Source organism: Motacilla alba, chromosome 1 (assembly GCF_015832195.1).
Source record: "Motacilla alba alba isolate MOTALB_02 chromosome 1, Motacilla_alba_V1.0_pri, whole genome shotgun sequence".
Classification (NCBI taxonomy): domain Eukaryota; kingdom Metazoa; phylum Chordata; class Aves; order Passeriformes; family Motacillidae; genus Motacilla; species Motacilla alba.
This window is the reverse complement of record NC_052016.1, coordinates 93536888-93556613: the sequence shown is the minus strand read 5'-3', so window position 1 is coordinate 93556613 and position 19726 is coordinate 93536888. Positions and strand designations below refer to the sequence as shown.

Genomic DNA, 19726 nt, shown 5'->3' with positions numbered 1-19726 from the left:
TAGTAGGTCAGATGAGGGCAATGTGGATTTTTTTTCCTCCCAGTTTTGAACTTTGCCTTCTTTGTCAGGAAAGAAGCACAGCTAACTCAAGAGGATGATTGCCAGAGGAACAGCTACATTACATGCACTCCATTGTTTGGGGAAGTTAATAGTTAATTGGATATTGTCAAGCTTCAGTCAGTGAACCTTCCTAATGTAAACGTTCAGTCAGTGAAAGGACAAAAAGTAGGAAGGCTCAGACAGTCCTTGTGAAATAACTGTCATTATACTCATCTTGTAACAGTCTTTTCTTCAGCAGACTAAGCTCTCCTGACAAAAGGACTTTTATCTGAAAATGTCTCTGCCAGTTTTTTTTTCCAGCAGAGAAATGCAAAAATTCATATCCCTAAGCAGCACTAATCTATTAGATGCAAACAATGGTGCCTTTAATGTTTCTAGTTCATTGGGATCTCTACAGGAAATTCTGCCATAGATGTGTCTGTGTGCATGAGGATGTGCATGCTCTAATTTTTGTTTGAAAGTTATTGTGCTAAATTTGTTTTTCAATAAAAAATCCACTTTATTCCGCTTCTTTGTAAAAGAGAGGATTGAAGCACACATTTACATAATAAATTCTCACCACTCAATGAATAAAATCACAGAACAGCCTGGGTGTCAAGACCTTGCAAACTTCTCTTGAGCTTCTTTATTGCGATCTGCCTGAATTGCCACCAGACCCTCTTTGAAATCCTTGAGAAAGACAGAAAAATCACTGAGGGCTACTGTGCAGGTACCCGAATGTGTAAAAATACTGTAATGTGTTGAAGCACTGTTAAGAAAACATGAAAGCATATGGAAACTTGTTAAATGTCACTCTGCAGACAGAATAACTTGCAAGATTTTTCCACAGTTTCTAAAGTTCTAGTGGGGAACCATCCCACTATATCCAGCGTAAGAGCCTTAATGGAGAATAAAACTCCACAGAGATATTAATTATTAATAAGTTATTATTAAAACTCCAGAGAAGTTATTAATGCTCCAACCCTGGCAAAGGTCAAGGCCAGGTTAGATGGGACTTTGAACAACCGTGTCTTGTGCAAGGGATCCCTGTCCATGGCAAGGGGCCTTGGACCTAGATCATCTTTAAGGTCCCTCCTAATCCAATCCATTCTATGATTCTATAATTCTGTGGAGATTAAAAAGATATACTATGGACTTTGAAGTAGGTGGAAGGTAAACACGGAAGGGGAAGAAATCAAATCCATGAAAAGGATTGAACATTGCCAGCCAGTTAGCACTACACGTCAAGAGCACAGCTCTTGTGAGGTAGACGGGACCCTACTCTAAGCTAAGCGTGCCATCTGATTTGAAGTTTTCAGACCCTAAAAGATGCACGGAATTCCTGGAACACACAAAACAAACCACTGAAGATAGGGGATTACTTACAGAAGAGCATTATCATGACCCTAAATAGTGAACCCATAGAGTAAAGCTGCCACTGACTTTCTCTCAGTGATCGCACAGGGCAGGAACTTCTGGAGAAAACCGAGTTGGTTTTCACACCCACACGGCCGCACCTGCGTAACCACCTCGGGGCGGCCCACACGCCGCTGCACGAGAACACCCTGCCCAGAGCGGGACAAAGCACACAGCGCTCCTTTTACTGCCGTGCAGCAACAAGCCGCTCTTTAATTTCAACACCTCCCAGACCAAGCTCCGGGAGGTGTTTATCAGCAGGGTATGAACTCAACGGTGAAATTCATGACTGTGACTTCTTGTAAGTGGTGACCCGGTAGGTCACGCGGGGCATCGATACGTGTGGTTTGTGCGGCACTGACAGCGGACGGAGAAACACCCCCGTAGTAGGCTAGGGGCTCAGCCCTGACCCAAGTTCAGAGTGCCCGTCACCAGAGGGCAATGAGCACCCAAGCGCTGGCGCAGCGAAGTCTTTCCCGGGGCTCCATCGAAGCCGCAAACCCGCAAGAGCGGCTCAAAAAACGGGAACAAGCTGCCGAAAGCGGCAATGCAAAACACCACCCCCGCTCTCGGCTCCCACCGCAGCCGCTGAGGGAGGCTCTGCGAGACAGCGCCATTTATAGCCGCGGCCGAACAGAGTGACAGGCGACCCAGCCAATGAATGGCGCCATCGGCGGCGGCGCCCATTGGCTGCCCGCGGTGTCGGCGGGTGGGCGGGGCGGGGCTCCGCGCGCTCCATGGCGCTCGAGGCGGGGGGCGGTCGCCGGGGCCGGGCGCGCCGCTGACGCGGGGGGCGGGCGGGGAAGGGGAGCGAGAGCCCCGGCGGAGCCCGCACAGCCCCCGCGCCCCGCGGGTCCGCCGTGCCGGAGCGCCGCGCACAGGTGAGGACGGCAGCGGCGGTCAGCGCGTCCCGCTGCCCCTGCGCGCCCCGCGCCCCTGCGGACCGCCGGCTCGGCTCCGGGGGGGGTCCGGGAACGGGCGGCTCTCCTCACCCTCTAGAGCGGCGGCACGGTGGAGGCGCTTCCCCTCCCCGCGGGTCTCTGCGGTGTCGCCGGAGGGAGGCTGGGGGCCGTCCTGCTCCGCCATCCGCCCGCCCGCTCTCCTCTGCGCTCCCGTGCACCTGCGTGGCGGTGCGGGGAGCGCCGGCCGCTCCTCCGCAGGACTTGCTGCCGCCCTCTCCCTTCGCCCGCTGCTCGGGGGTGCCCGCGGGGCTCTGGGGCAGAGCGGCGCTGCGCCCTTTCCCTCTCCTGCTGGGATGCCTGAGGAATACCCCTCTTCCCACCCTTCTTCCTCCTCGCCGCGCGCTGGGATCGCAGGGGCGTTCGGCAGAGTTTGCAGTTTCCTGTGTCTGTTCCTTCCCCCGCAGCCTCGCCGCGCTGCCCCGGGCGCCGCGCAGCTCCCCGGACCGGCGCTCTCCCTCCCCGCCTCCCTCCCTCCGTCCCCGTCAGCTCTCGCCCTCTGCCGCCCGGCAGAGCTGGCGGCTCCCGGTCGGTGCCCGTCACCCCCCCGATTTTTCGCTTCCCCGACGAGATAGCTGCGACCGGGGCGGAGGGCCGCCGGGGAAGGTCCTGACTAACTCGGACGGTGTCCACGGAGGCAGCCGATCCCTCTTCCCCGCGTTTGAGGGCTGCGGGATGCCCGGGCGGCGGGGGGCGGCGGCCGGCTGCGCACCGCGGGCTGTGGGGGAGCGTGTCCGTGGAAATACGGCGGAAAAGCCCCTGTTCAGCAGGTCCCCGCCGCATTCGCCTTTTAGCTGCCGTTTCCTCACGGGCCGTTCATCCGTGCCTTCAAGAGCAACCTTTTCAGTGCAGCAGTGCTACCGCGGTAGGGGATTTCGCACCCTCCCGGCAGGATGGGGTCTGGCTCATCCTCTCGGAAGTCTGGCACGCTTCGTGCTGTGATCCCGCACCATCCAACCCTTCAGCAGCTATGTAAAGAGCATTTGCAGGCGCACTGGAGTGTATCGGTTTTTATGGTTTGCGGTTGGGAATATGCTTTGTATGTATTTTGGGAGTGTCTGGATACAAGCAGAAACTTCTTGGTTTATTTAAGACGTGATTCAGTAGGGTTCTGCTCAGCATCCAAGAGGTGCCGGCACCTTCAGCACCCTTGGCCTTCAGCATCCAGCTGGGTCATTCCCTTCGGTCTGCAGTGGGAAAGGTTCAGGTCCTAATGGTGCTGACTTCATCTGTCTAGTTATACCCTATCATACTGTCATCTCAAACTGGATTATCCCTCAGTTAAATTTGTTTAGATTGTGCTGTAAATTATTGAACAAACCTAAAGTGACCACCTGGGACTTAAATCATTTATGTGCAACTACACATGTGCTTCTGCTGGTTTAGCTATATACATTTTTAAAAGCTGGAACATGTCTGGTTTATGCATGGCCTTGATGTATGCAGTTTGATATAGTGAAATGCTTAAATAATCATCTAAGTACTGCTGAGCTGTGGCTGAGCTGCTGGTGCCTGTGCTAAGAGGAGTGGTTACAACACCCAAAGAGAAGGATGAAAGCAGAACCGGCCAACTCAAACTCATGATAGCTATTGATTTGACACAGTGTTGTGCATACTGACTGCTGGTTGAATCGGGTTGCTACTGTTCCTTTTACTTTTTTGTTTTCTGAATTTTTTCTGACTCTGTTTTTGAGGATTCAGATAGCACAATGAAAGGCCCTGATCGCAACATCTTCTTTTTGTGGCAGTAAATGTAAAAATTATGCCTGTGTTTTCTGGAAAGACAGACGGTTCCTTGCATTATCAGATAATATTTCTACTCGCCTGGTTGCTCTCTCTTGTTTGCACGTTGGACCAGCTGCCAGTTGCCTTTCCTGGGATAATCCCTCTAGCTTGCAACCTGGTCCTTTGTGCACACCTGAGCTGCTCCAGAGAGATGTGTCTGATACTAAAATAATGGGGAAGCTAAGTAACAGTTTCAGGAGACTGAAACAGGATAACAGCATCCTCGCTTCTGAGACACTTCATCTGAGTTGAACTGTTAGTCTTGGTATCCTAGTTGCTTACTCTGGTAGTTTGGGAATCACGTGAACTTCCTAAATTCACATAGACAGTCCTTATAAAACTTTGGGACTTTGGATCTTTGCCTCTCCTTGCTATTAAAGTTCATCAAGACAATTATCATTGCTGATACTTCTGGCTTTTATTATGTCCGTCTCCCATTCTGGTACTGATGATATTTCCTGGCATTCTGTGCTCTCTGTGTTAGCTCTTTATAGGTGTCTCAGTTGTCTTTCACATTGTGTTGAGCTTGGGTTTCTCATATCGTGAGGTGTTTTGCAGTTCTTTCTATTCCAGTTCATTATTTTGTTTCTCACTGAATTTTATCATCCTCTGTGTCTGCTTCTCATGTGCTTGCATTTGTTCCCTTCCTCATAGGTACTGTGGGTTTTCTGAGTTAATGTTTAAAGCCACAAACCTATCTGTGCATGAAGTTCCTCAAACAGAGCTTGTTACTGGCATTGTAGGTGAGGTAACTGGGGTCCAAAGGTAAACACTTTCAGTAACCTAGATGATGTGACTGAGATTTGAACACAAGAGCGTGTAGTTCTGCAGCTTTATTGATCATTTCTGTTCTTTTGTTAACCATGCTTGTTGGTTATGCCTTGTTTTGTGGGCCCTTTGGTAGAGGTAACGTGCAGTGAAATAAGCTTGGGAAGAATAGTTCAAATTGGACTGGAATCTCTTGGTACCATAATAATAAAGAGTGTTTTTTTTCCCCTGTTGTTGTGAATGCAGCAGGGCAAGAAGGTGGCAGAGACTGCTTCCAAAGAAAATGCAGAGCAAGTTATTTATTGCTGAGTAACATACTTGCATCAGATATAGTTTATAGTGGGGGAAAAAACTTGGCAGTGCCTTGAAAGAATGTTGACTGCTAATGTTTGACTACTGTAAAGATGATTTAATACTTTGAAAACCTCTCTCCTCTCTTTTAAAGTTTGTTTATTTATTGCCCTATACTCTCTTTGTCTTGCTTAGGACGGTGTGATTAACACAACTGGCTGGGCTTGGCCAGTTGATGATTTTCTAATAGCAGGATATGGAACCTTCCTGAGGGATAAAACTGAACTGTAGGTAACTTAGGTTTTATCTTTATGCCTGTGTGGTTTAGAGGAGCAAACCATGGCTTTTTGGGGGCTTCTGGGTTGATGCCAGTTGGTATGGATTGAGCAGTCTCTGCGTGTGGGACTGTGGTCTGTGCTTTGGCTGCAAATGAGATGGGGAAACAATGGTTGTGGATGGATCAAAGCCTCTTGCACTGAGCAAAGATGAGAGATGTAGGTTTGTACACAGTGTTCAAAGCTCTGGTCTCTCAACTCGCTGGAGACAGTTCCACTCTTGCAGTTACACGAGACCTCACTGATTTAAGAGGGGTTTTGTTGAAGTGAGGTCTTAGGAGTGGGGTCTTGAGTTACTGCATCCTGAAAGCAGCTGTTGTGTCAGTTTGACACCTGCCAGGTGACACATGACCTTCCCTTGAGTTGAAACTCAAATTGTAATTTTTGCTGATGTGTGTGTTTGTCCTTCAGTGACCAAATTCCTGTGAAATACAGCTCCCCCAGATGCAAACATTCTTAGAAAAGGCACACATTAATCTAACAAGTTCTGTTCTCTCAGCCAAGACCGAGGCAGTGAGAGGGCAGTGCCCCTAAGACACAGCAAAGATGTAGTGTATTTCGGTTCTTGGGGGGCTCTTCGAAGTATTTTTGGCATAATCTCTTAAAATTTTGTTTCCTTTAAACAGGACTAGAAGAAGAAAGAGAAGCTGGATTGATGAGAACTATAAGAAAGCATACAACATTTTGGAATGGATTGATTTGTGATACATCTGATATGTGAGAGCTACATTTCGTGTCGCTGTTGTCCAGCTGCTGCTGGAGTACTTCAGCTGACTTCATTGCAGCAAGCCCAAGTGATCAGTCCTCACCCTTGGCAGAACATAAGCAAGTGTGATGCTGAAATGAGATGAGGCTCCGAAATGGAACTGTGGCCACCGTGTTAGTTTTCATCACTACCTTCCTCAGTTTGTCCTGGTATACTGCATGGCAAAATGGGAAAGGTAAGGAAAAAGCTCCAAACTTAATCACCTTCACGTGGCTGCATTTCTGTGTGCTGCTGCTGCTGTATGTTAGCAATCTGTAAATTGCTTGTTGACTAGCTCTGCTACAGTAGGTACTGCCTTGGTGAGAAATAAACATTTGCTAATAAGTTCAGGAAAATTAACTTCGAGTAGTCCTCATTTAAAAAGGGAAAAAAAAAAAGATACCTTAACAAAAGCAAGTGCTGCTCATGGAGGAATGGGTTGGTCAAGGCTGAGGAGTTGTGGTTCGATTTTATTATTTTTTTGTTTCCTGGTTTATGGTGGTTGGAGAAACATATGTTTGTTTTTGGTTGGTGGTTTATTTATTTTTTTTCACGTGTAACATATGGCAAATGGACCCAACAAGAGAATGTTATTTTTGGTTCTGCTTTCTGTCTTCCCTGGTGATTTACTGATGGCAGTGGCAAACTGCCAACCAACACTATTGAAAGACTTTTCTTGCTGTCTTTGAAAAAAATGTTAAAATTCTTTTTGTTAAAGTACCATGTAAGAGGTGAAATAAAATTATGAAATCCATTAGGTAATAGGAAATGCATCTATTAAAATAATGAGCAATTTTAGAAAATACTTAAGTAACTGTTTTGTATAGTAGACTTTTATCTGTTCATGTATCTTTGATCTCATTGCACTCCCTGTGAACCTGAAAAGTTCAGTTTTTCTGAGGGTTGAGATTGTTTATGAAAGTAAGGTGATTTGGTTTTGTCCTTCAGTAAAGCAAATAAACTTGTTCAGCAATGTTTTCTAGAAGAAGAAAGGATTGATTTTTTTATTTTATAAACCTCTATATCTTGAAAAAAAGTCGACTATGTCCTTCAAATATCAAGTAATTCTAAAACTAATAATCATCTTCAGTGATTGTTTGTTCGGATTGTTCTGCTGAAAATATTATTTTCAGTTGTGCCTCAAGTCCAATTAGAGGAAGCTGAGGTTTTCCAGGAATACTGGCTGTTGTAGCATGGCCAACTATTAAAGTAAAAGAGAAACAGATGAGTTCTGTGGCATGTTGAATTTTTTTTCCACTGGACACTTGTGGAAGAAGCAGATGCTTTGTGGTGTGATCTCTGCTGTAGCAGTTGGTTGGTAGGCTACCCTTCCGAATGCAAGCAGCAGGAAAAATGTCAGGTTCTCAAGGTTATGGTAATATATAGAATTTTTAATTAGACAACAAAAGCTTAGATGTGGCTAAGACAAGAAAAGAGTGTCTGAATAGCACTGGAAGTAGTACTTTCTTCATTTTGACTACTAACCAATTCAGTAGTTACATTTTTACTAATTTCTTGCATAAGAAACTTGTAAGAATTTTGCTCTTGCTTCAACAAAGATATGTTTCTGTGAAATTGTTCCAAATGTTTTTTTTTTCTTACCTGATATATGACTTACAAGTCCTGTTCTCTTTTGTCAAAGCATGACACAAAGAAAAGTCTCTGATAAATCAACAAAAGCCTGCTATTTGGATATGATATATGGCACTTTGCAACAATTTAAGCTTTTGTTAGTTGGACTGCTCTTTTTTTTTAATATACTTTTGTTTTCCATCTGAATGCTTAAAATCAGTACTTTCTTAATGCTGGTATAAAAGTTCTGCACTTACCTTCTTCAAGATCTTGCAGTTGAGCATCAAGATGATAGTTTGTGAAATAAAAATCAGTGTAACAGGACATCAGTAGTTTGTTAATTAATCATAAATCACAGTTATGAAACTAAAGTCTCAATAATATTGTTCAAGAGACATTTATACATAGAACATTGCTTTTTAATTTTTTCACAGGTTATTCAAAATGAAAACAGATTTGAGTTAATTCAGTACCACATTTTCAATCAATGCACAATGGAAAGGTTTCAGAAACTTATGAGAAATATTTGCTAAAGTTATCTTTTCCAGTTCAATGTAATTTTATAGCCTTGTGGAATGGTATTTCAATTCATTGATAACACTTTCATTACAAAATTGAGTGGCTAAGTTAGAAACAAACACAGCTTGCTGTTCCCATTCACTGAAAGGCTGTGGGGTGTCACATTCTTTGATCACCATATTTTGTTTTTCATCACAATTAGATTCCTGTAGGTTCTTTGTCAATCTTTGGACTGTAAGTTAAATCTACAGTTAGAAAGAAAATGCTGTTTTGCACTTAAAGAAAAAGCTACCCCCCTGAAATTACTCTATGATAACTAAAACAAATTCTGCTTTTTAAAGCAGAAGCATAATGCTTTTTTTTAACTAGCTCAATCAGTTTTCAAGCGATTAATTTTAATTTCAAAACTAAGATCTTGGATACTTGTCACTTAAAATGCAGCATCATTTGTAGAGTACCAATTAGACTGGGATGATCTGATATTTTTGAAGATCATACCTTCCTCTAGTAAATATATGTCTATACAGGATAAGGTTTAGACACTTCTAAGTGATACAGACTTCTAAAGCACAAAAGTTTGTCTCAGTGGAACAATGCTTTACAAATTGTAAGGTATGCTGAGTTGTTGGGAGATGAAGGAAATGTTCTCTTTGAAGTGCCATTGCTGGAAAGAGCATGGCTGTGTCTTACCCAGAGGTTTGATTATGTGAATAACATTTCACTAGTCATGTATTGCTATTTGCATGAAAAGGCCAATTATATGATTTTGCTTTTAAAATAACTGTGTTTGAAGAAGATTGACTGAAATATCTTTGGTCATTGTAGAGAGTCTTCAAAATTAGTCAAAGGTCTTTGTTGCTTTCTGGACTTCACACAATGTGTAGAAGCACTGGTGTTGTAAGGAAGCAGTACAAGTCCTGAATGCATCTGGGAAAGATCTCTCCTGGGAGATTCCTGCAAATCAGTTCAAAGACCACTTTCTAGGGTTTAAAATGTGCTATGGTCAGTGTGAAAGAAGTACACGTTAGAAATTGAATCTTAAAAAATGCTCATTGCTGTGGTGTGCAGAAGAAAAGGATCTGCAGTCACTTCACATACACAGTTAGTTCAGTGTAAGATGTCTTTGAGTTCCTCCTAAAACTGAGCTCTTATGCAAGGAATAACTTTATGCTTAATGCCATCTCTTCTGACTGAATTGTATTTTCTGGTACTGCTGACCTGCTCAGGGTCACTGGTCTTCACCACCTCATTTGTGAGCTCTAGAAATGTGGTGGGTTTTTTACCCTGAAGACACTGCTCTTAAGATCTAACCAGTACAGAGCAGTATTGCATACCTATTAGACCAGTCACAAAATTTACATCAAAGCAGTTGTGCACTATGGGAAATGTGTAGTCTAGATTCTTTGTTCTTTAGTGTGACTATTGGTCTGAGTACATAATGTTCCAGGCAGAGCCCTATGCTTCATAATGCTAAATAACCTCCCCTTCTTGGATCAACAAACTTTCTGATGGCTGTGGAAATTGGGAAGGAAGATAAATAACTTTACTGAATTAGTGCAGGCATGGTAGGATGGAATTCAAGTATTTTTCATTTAAATTATGTGACTTTTATTCTCTGTCAAAGACAGTTGTTGGCAGTGTCTTGCATCACTTCTGGGAGATGTTTGGCTACTTGAAGTGTTGAGAACAGATACTGCAATATCTATTGTGAAAATCTGATGCAATTTAGTCCTTCAGAATTGGCTAAACTATGCAGTTTTCACAGCACCCTGAAACCATTAGTGTATTTAATCATTCTTCTTTAATGATGAATAATTGGTTGAAGAACTTCTGGTTTTCAATTCATCCAGGGGTGTTATCATAACTGCAGAATTTCTTCACTGCATGGGAATGGCTTATTTTGGTACACCAATACAAATTCCCATGTGAAGACCTCCAGGAAAACTTTTGAGATATTTATCTAGCTTCCTGGTTCACTGAACAGTCACTCATGCTTAAGTAGTGAAGGTTGAATGTGTTTTCTTTTAAGCATGAAGTTTTCTCTCATTTGGAGAGAAAATGGCCTGGGCTTTGTAATAAAAATGTTATCTTCTCTCTCCTCTGTCTGTTTTTGCTAAGTTAGAATTGCAGTGCTGGTTCTCAGCCACAATAGTTGTAAGTATTCAAAAACATCTAAACTTAGCAAGGATAACAAAACCTAACTGTGACTAAAACAAAAAACCTCAGCCAGGGGTGGCTAATTTTGGAGTGAGAAGCAGCAATATTTATCCCCAGAGGAAGAAGAGTCCTACAGGAAGAACCACAGAGGAAACAAGGCAAGGAGGACAGAATCTGTCCTATCTATCTATCTATCTATCTATCTGTCTGTCTTCCCCCTTGGCAGTGGTTATGCAATGTTCTCATTAAGAAAAGGTGAGAAATCTGAGAGATACATGTATTTTGCAACTATAACCCGCCTTAGTTTCTACATGGATCCTAGGAGAAGCTGTTATGCAGGTAAATGCTGCTACAACCTTCTGACTGTGTGTTCTGATCTGCAGAGTTAGACACTCATTTCCCACTGATGTGTGGGTTAAGACCAACCAACCAAAAAAGTTAAATGGACTACAAACTAGGAGGAGTGAAGGCAGGGGAAGGGAAGGGGTGGGCTGGGATGCTAAATTAGAAAGTGCTTATAACAATTTATAAGAAGAGGGGGCTCTTTCATTTCTGTTAAATAGAAGGAGAATGTTGGTTTCCTTTGGAAATTCTGTTGCATATCCTCCAGGAGCTGAAATTAAAGGAAATAAGGATTTCCTTTTTCTTTTTAACACTAGCACGTGAATGTTGTTCTGTTCTTTATCTAAAAGAAATGTCAAGCTTGTTTTCAACAAGAAATTGGCCTATAATTTACTGATAATAAAAATAGTTGTATTCATTAAAGCTAATCAGGAATGTAGGTTTGGTTACTGGTAGTGAACACCCTGTCCTGGGTGAACAATACAGAAGAGTTGTATAGCTGTTCAGGTGGGACAGTGTTTAGGTCTGCAGCATCTTTGTGTCTGTCTTATGACTGCTGCAGAAGAACTCCTCTGGCAGCAGTGATTTTTTGGAGAACTGCAGTGAAAAGAATTGCTACCAGAGGGGTTTTGCAGCACTGCCTTGCTCCTTGCGTTTTTTGGAATCTGCTAGCTAGGGTAGCTCATCTGTTTATGAGATTAAAAAACTTGGTTGCTACTAGGGCATTTAATGGGATCTGGCTTAGCCAACATCTTGAGGTACTGCTCTTGATTTCAGCCTAGTGTTAGAGTTGGGGAAAGCCCATACTTCTGCTCAGTGCAGCTTCTCGTAATTGTTCTTCAGCCTGAGTCTTCAGTGCTTCCATGAGATGCCCCCTCTTGCATCCAGCCAGATAAAGAATGCCTGCTTCTTAATGCTACATTAGTGTTAAGGAGTTTTATTTTTACTAATTTTTGGTAACAACTTGTCCAAAGTGCTGGTTTGCTGCTCACATCCAGAGACTATTGAGACTATCGTGGGTGTAATTTAGCCAAGCCAGAAAAGACAGTTGCATCTGACACAGCTGCTCATAACTTACTGTGACATTTTTAAGTGAGTAAAAGGGCCTTTGCAGTCATCTGTCCTTTTCTGATGGCTGTTGATATTTCCCTTAGTGAATCTAGATGATTAGAGGCAGAGAATTCTTACTGGATTTCAAACGACACCATGATGGGAGGAGCAACCAAGGCAGACAAAGAGATGGAAATTTAAAATTGATTAAGCAACTTGGAGGCTGATTCAGGAAGGTGCATGGTGGGTTGAAGATCAGTGAAAGTGCCCCAGTCAAAACATGGGGTGCAGTAAAGAAAATCAAATGTGTACATGAAGAATTGGGAAGGAGTTTTATGTCGGCATTATGGGTAGGAATGACTATAATGTGACTCATCACATTATTGCAGAAAACAATAGGAGTTGAGCAAAAAAGAGATTGAAGGAAATACGTATGAAGTCTACTGCTCCAGCAAGACACAGGAAGTCTTTTTGCTCTGCTTTGTACTGTGTCTGCTTCAGGATAGTGCCCTGGGAAGAAAATAGATTCATTAGATGGGGTTCAAAGAAGCAACAAGTGATCAAAGATCTAGAAAGTCTGCCCTGTAAGGGAAGGGTCAGTGTCTTGACATTCCTTACCTTAAAGGAGACAGAAGCGTGATTGGGGTGAGAGACAGGACTCAGTAGTCTTTTGTTGTCTGATAATTGTTTTATCTAAAAATACTGCTGTGGCCCGTTTTAGGTCAGACAAAGGCAAAGTTCTTGCCTATTTATATTGAAGATTTTCTACTCTTTCTTGTCATGGAGGTTAGGAAGGAGAAAAAAAAAAAAAATCTCTCTATCTTAGGTGTACTCCTGCATCTATTGTTTGTGGCCACTAGTGACTACTTCTAATAACAGGATCTGCAAAGGTAAACTGACTGAAATTGAATGGGAGAGGAAGGTTTGATAGTGGACAGGTGTTGTAGAGGCAAGTATAGTTACGTATTAGAGTAGATTATTGGGGAAGAGTTGTTGGTGAAGAATTTTTATGTAGGCAGTTTCAAGAGTAGTTAAACCAGCAATGACAAATAAATGATACCATAATTGGTACCAATAGAGATTTGGGCTAGCACAAAAAGAATGAGTTACACTGATTTTTAAAGTCAGTATGACGCTTAGAAAATAAATCTTAGCTAGGGAAGGCCTACAGCTGGCAGAAATGCTCCAGCTTTGAAGTAGCAATTGTTGTGAAATTAATTTTGAGCAAGGGACTGGACTAGATGACCCCCAGAAGTCCCTTCTAACCTAGATTATATTAGTTATTCTTGGCATTTACCAGGTTTATCTCTCCTTATGCCAAGAGCAGCATGACAGTGTGTTTCATTACTAAATAATATTGATGTTTGCATGAGTTATGTGAGAGTTGCCCTTTCTTATAATATAATTTCATCCCTTAAAATACATAAAATATTTGCTTGTATTTTAGCAGATTCCCTTATCGGTTTATTTTTAGTCTCTTACTGTTATTAACAATAAACATCCATTTCTATAGCTAGGGGCCATAAACATACTGTGTTAGAAAAACATCAAAAATTGACTTACTTTTATTTTCAAGTGTGATTTTTTTTTTTCCCCCTTTTTTTTCTTCCCCTCACTCTCACAGTTTGGAGTAGTATCTTACTCAGTAACCTTTTTCCTGCTGTGTAATTATGACTTTATTTGCTGCTGGGATGACAAAAAAGCTTTTTTCATTATTGATACAATCTTTAGGACTAGAATCCTAAAAGCTGTTTTTGTTTTTGTTTTTTTTGTTTTTTTTTTTAATGATACACTGGTAAGTCTATAATTTAGTTTTGTTTATAATGCACTATATTTTGTTTTCCTGAGCATGGCAGAAAGTGAATAGAAAGCAGTTTCCTTGCTCACAGTGAAAGGCTTTATTCCAGCTAGTCTCTGCCTAAAAAGCAATTGCTCTGCAGTATTTTAGAGCTGTGCTTCCAGCTGTTTTTCTGGTTGTCTCCTCAGCTTTCATGCAGATTTTGGCCTATTCCTGTGGATGCTTCCCACAGATGTGCCACCCATCCATCTAACTGTAAACAACAGAACCCCTCTTTTTCACTTGTGACAGTATGTAATTTTACTACATAATGCTCAAAAATAACTTAAAGGTTTTCAGTGCCTATCAAGCATAAATTTTGCTATAGTTGCCTGCAGATACATTGTGGTCTTACATATCAATGCCATGGATGTGCAAATTTCCTCAGACAGTTCAGAGATGGGCTGAACTCAATCTTTTTTTCCATTACAAATTACTAGTGAAGTACTTGTGCCAATAAACAGCCCTCATACTTGGTTGCACAGCCCCTGGAGACAAAACTGTAGAGCTACTGTTAGAGAGAGATTTGAATAAAATGTGATGGGATTACATTTGACTTACAAGGTTGTTGTTAATTTGCAGCAATGTGTGAGTATGATGAAGCTTTGATCCTGAGTCGCTTGCAAGGAGGACAAGTTAGAAAGAATATGTTCTCAGAAACAGTTTGTTCAACACAGTTGTCAAGGCACAAAGAAACAAGGAGCGTCAGCAGCCTCAGCCCGCTAGCGTGTGTGGAAACAATAACCAGACTTCCGCAATGACTTGAGCTTTGTGCCCAGGCTATTAAGAATTTCTAAAAGTTTCAGCTCTTAAAATAGTGCTGGTAATTTTGGGCTTGTGGTACTCACTCCTCTGACCAGTTATTTTTGCAGATGTATTTTCTTCCAATGTATTGACATAGTAATCTATGTCAAACATTTGGCTGTAGATCAATCATTAATGTCTTCTTAGTTTAAGAAGCTGGGTTTTCTTGCTGTAGTTCCTGCCTTGTATGTATGAGTTTGTTTCTGAGAGGAGGGAAAGGAATGGTTTAAAGTAAGAGCATCTTGATTTACATTTACAGAAACTCACTGAGTTACTGACAGTTCTGTAGTAGAAACAAATCATGTTAAAGTGTTTGGAAGCTTTCAGGTTAGCAGAAGTAGTTGCTTTTTCTGTGTTCTACTGTGTTCCACTGTGCTGTGTACTTTGCTTCCTTGCTACATTGGACTCTAAATTAACTATACTGAGAATATTCAGCATCTTAACCCTCAAAAATCTTGAGCCCTGAATGTTCGAGAATATGTGAGCATATTAATGTGATAATTTTTGGACAAGGTTTGAGACACATACATGTCTCACACACATACCCATGGGTCTTCCTGGACAATACTTCAGTTTCTTCATGGAAATTTTGCCTGGACAGGAATCCCTTCAGATACAGAGCCTGCAGCCTGGATGGGTGGGTGCTGCTGCACAGGCATCCTGTTGCTGATGAGGTTACTGCATAAGCAGAAACTCCAATTGTGTACACACAGACTGAGCATGCACAGTAAGTGACACCTTTGGGAAGCTTTATGTAAGTGCATATTTGTGATAAGTAGTGGCTGAGCAATTATACAATAGTGCTCGAGTCCATGTGCTTGGGATGTCTGAGAGGGGTCAGCCGCTCCGTTACCGCACGGTTGGTTGGTGTATGTGCTGTGAGTCACATTCTGGAGGATGTGTGGAGGTGCATGTGTTGTAGAGTTTGTTTACGTGGAAGCATCAGGGTTAAACATTTTTGCTTTGCACAAAGGTTGTTTGCAATCTCTGTTGATGAGAGAGGCTCTGGAAGAAATAGAGGAGACCTTTCTGGAATTCACGTGTGTACCCACGTGCTGGTAGAATAACTGCTTTCTCATAGGTAGACTCCCTCGGGTCAGAGCTCATTTTCCTTTGTCCTCCTCCACATTGCTTTACTGAGTTGTATGGAATGCTATTTTGTATTGCACAAAGACCTGAAAAAGGGACTAATATTTTACTCTGCCTTTGTAGTATGTTGTTTTAGACCTAACTGTATTTAACTCGGTTTGAGGAAAGTGTTTAACTTGGAACGAGCTGTAACTGAATGGAAGACATCTCTTGTTGTGTTTTGGGGATCTAGCAATTCATTGAATTGGGTTTTGTGGTATTTTAGCTATGTGTAGATTAAAGTTATCAAAGGCTTTAATTGGGTGAAACTGAGAATTTATTCTTAAGCAGGACAACAATTGATGTTAGGACATTCACGGATTGTTTAGTTAAGGGCTTTGAGTTGTTTTAAGTGCAGTCATAAGATAACCTAATATCTTGAATAATGAATGTAGGGTGGCTTTTTTCAAAAATTGTATTTAAAACATGCTACTGTATCCTCTTTTTCCCTCTGTCCCTCCTTCCTAATACTGTTTTAGTCTGGCTTGGTTCAAATTTACTGTGGAATGAAAATTGACGTTGTATTCCTCTGAGTTTGGAGGAATACTCCGTGCTGCCACTGCTCACGTTCTGCTAACTGCGTGGGTGCAGAGCTGCTGCAGCACTGCTGCTGCTGGGGGTTAAAGGCTGCTGCTCTTCAGGGGTAGAAGGTCTGGTATGTGTGGGAAGGCATACGTGGGGAACAACACTAGGGCTGGTGTGTGCTTGGGCTGAATGCTGGTTTCGAGGGCTGGGGCAGAGGGTCTTGGGGTGTGCGACGGAGACTTGGGAAAGAGCAGGGGCTGCTCTGACAGAACCTCCTGTAAGTGAGGAGGGATGGAAACTGCTGTAGAAAATCAAATCTGTGAAGCTTGTGTGGATGCTGTGTTTGAGTTTGGGGATACCCTCCCCACCTCACAGTCTTGGGGCTCTCTAGACACACAAACTTACCAGAGTGCCAGGTGAGAGAGATGGCTTATTTAAAACTCAAGCAGGCACTTACATGTAAATTGTATGCCTTAGTTTTGGATTTTTTATGATACTGCTGGTTCAGTCCTTCAAAGTGTGAGACAAACTGCTTGTGATAGTCTTCACAGTCTTATTTTTGTACTTGTTAATTTTTTTAATTAGTGGAGAATAGCTCTCAAAGCCTGGCAAGAATCCATGCTTCAGCTTTTTGATTTTATCTGTACCTGGTGTTGTGGTACATCCTGACTTCTTGTCCATGCTGTTATTGTTAAATCTGCCATAGAAGAAAAATTCATTAAAGGCTACTTGGCTTTGTTATTTATTGAGATACTATAGATGCATTTTTCAAATGAATGTTGGATGTAGGAGTTTGTTGTTAGGTTAGGTCTTTATACCAAAGGGGAATGTTGTAATTTGTGTTGTTTAGGTGGAACTGCAGAGTGTGTGGCTGATGTAGTTGACTCTACTCCTCATTCTCAAAAAAAAAAAAAAAAAAGGCTTTATAGCAAATTGATTTATATACCACAATAATGGTATGAAAGGAATGGGATGCTTAATAAAAAACTTCTATGGCTTTATTGATTTGCATATTTCAAACTTATAACTGAATTTTCCATCCAATTTTGGCAATGCAAATTTTTTTGGGTACAAATCTTTAATAAAACAAAGTCCTTCTTGTAAGGAAAATAAAAACTTTTTTTCAATTAATCTTTATTAAGACGATGCTTCTTGGATCTCTTCTTCTGTGGGAGTAATTACTATGCTGTGCTAGTTCTTCTACAAACTGCTTGTTTCCTTGTTGCAGGAAGGATCAATATGAAAATTATAATTCTATTGAGAAATGTTAACCCATTTGGCATACAAATAGTGCCATATTTCTCAGTGTTGTAGCATCACAATGTTCAGTAATACTGATGAAGAGTAGTATAGTGGAAAAATAATTTAAAACATGTAATTAGCGCAGTGATGTGGAAAATTTTAACCAGAATACTAATTTTCTGCACTGAGTATTTTGGAGACTCTACTTGTTGCCAAAAACATTTAAGATTTCACCTTCCTATACTTTGTGGCACACACATTCTAATGGCCTTAGTCAAGGCTAACTGGAAGCTCAGTAGTAGAACCCTTCTCTAACCTAGTGCAAGCATCTTTGTTACTGTTTCAAGACCATTGTTTTCCTATTTATGAGAACTGAGATTAGCTCAGTTGATCGGAGCATGGTGCTGATAACACCCATCCAGCCTGGCCTTAAACATTTCCTGAGATGGGGCATCCACAGCTTCTCTAGGCAACTTGTTCCAGTGCTTCACACCCTCACAGTAAAGCATTTCTACCTTGCATCTAATCTAAACCTACCTTTTTTCAGTTTGAGGCCATTTCCCCTTTCCTGTCACTCCATGCCATTGTAAATGGTCCCTCCCCAGCTCTCTTGTTGGCTCCCTTTATGTACTGGAGGTGCTGTGATGTTTCTCTTCCAGGCTGAACAGCCCCCAATTCTCTCAGCCTTGTCTTCCCAAGAGCGATGCTCCTCTGACCATCTTTATGACCCTTCTCTGGACTCTCTCCAACACATCTGTGTGTTTCCTGTGCTGGGGACCCCAGAGCTGGGTGCAGCACTGCTGGTGGGGTCTCATGAGAGCAGAGAAGAGGGGCAGGCTCACCTCCCTCACCCTGCTGGCCGCACTGCTTTTGGTGCAGGCCAAGACACAGCTGGCTTTGGGGACTACACGTGCTCATTGATGAGTCCTGTTGAGTTTATTGTCAACCAACAGCCCCAAGTCCTTCTCTGCAGAGCTGCTCTCAATCCATTCTCCACCCAACCTGTGCTTGAACTTGGGATTGCCCTTACCCAGGAGCAGGAGCTCGCACTTGGCCTTGTACTTCATGAGGTTCCCTTGGTTCCATGTCTCAAGGCTGTCCAGGTCCCTCTGGAGGGCATCCCTTCCTCCCAGGGTATCAGGCACCACACAGCTTGGTGGTGTTGGCAAACTTGCTGAAGGTACAGTCAGTCCCACTGCCCTTGTCACCAACAGAGATGTTAAAAAGCGCCAGTCCCCGTGCTGACCCCTGAGGGTGCCACACGTCACTGGTCTCCACTTGGACATTGAGACATTGACTGCTACTTTCACTGCAACCATCCAGCTAATTCCTTACCCAGTGAGTGGTTCATCTGTCAAATCCACTTCTCTGCAGTTTGGAGACAGGGATGTTGTGCAGGACAGTGTCAAATGTTTTGCACAAGTCTGGCTGTTTGCAAGAGGTGAGGGTTAGAGGATTAGAACAAGCTTGAATGATTACCAAATTGGTAATTTTTTGGAACCTTGTTTTCTCTTTCAAATCCCTTTCCCAGTTTTAACTTACCAAGTCAGTAACAAGGAGAATCAAACCCCCTACTTCCATGAATTCTGTTGCAGCAGAGAATGCTATGTTAGTAAATGGAATTAGAAGTTCAGTAGGAGTTATATAAAGTGGGATGCAGAGAAATAGTTTTCCTTAAAATAAAAAGAAAAACACCACAAAAGAACTCCCCAGGAATTTGAGTCCACAAGATAGCATGATATCCTAATACAGGTATATGTGCTTGTTTGTAGAAGAAGCTGAACGTATTATTGTCTGATTGAGATCTGAGGAGAAACATGAGATGTCACAGATGACTTGTAGTCAGACTGACTCTAAGAGGTCAGATTACCTATGGGGTAATTACATTTGTTTACATGGTCAGCAAATCTGTAAGTATTGCAGGTGAAGTGTTGTTTCTTGTGCACTTTTAACAAATGTGAAAGAAATGTGTAACCTAACCCGTCAAGGTTAGGTTTTGTTGTTATTCTTAATGTTGAAATTATGATACCACGTAGAGATGCTGATTATAAAGCCACACACTGCTCAGATCAGGTCAATGGTTATGGCTTCTTTGATATGTCCTGTTAGGAATGAGTGTAATTAGCTGCTGTGTGGTTTTTGGAGGATACTCCTGTTCAATGGTAGCAATAAAATGTATGTATATACATACATCTAAACTAAATGATGGAAG

The 19726-nt window shown here is 42.3% G+C and overlaps 1 protein-coding gene across 3 annotated transcripts in view; it reads left to right on the top strand.

The window, feature by feature from the left end:
* Window positions 1–2236: 2236 nt before the first annotated feature.
* The window catches only part of MGAT4A (alpha-1,3-mannosyl-glycoprotein 4-beta-N-acetylglucosaminyltransferase A), a 78401-nt gene continuing 60911 nt past the window's right edge, over window positions 2237–19726 (top strand). Inside the window, exons 1-3 of one of the 3 annotated variants that reach the window (XM_038160633.1) lie at window positions 2282–2336; window positions 5454–5545; window positions 6220–6534. In XM_038160633.1, the coding sequence (XP_038016561.1) occupies window positions 6441–6534 (94 nt within the window). In that variant the 5' untranslated portion in view covers window positions 2282–2336; window positions 5454–5545; window positions 6220–6440. Of the gene's footprint in view, window positions 2337–4812; window positions 4943–5453; window positions 5550–6219; window positions 6535–19726 lie in introns of those variants that run through there. The other 2 variants (XM_038160722.1, XM_038160547.1) reach the window with 2 other exon arrangements.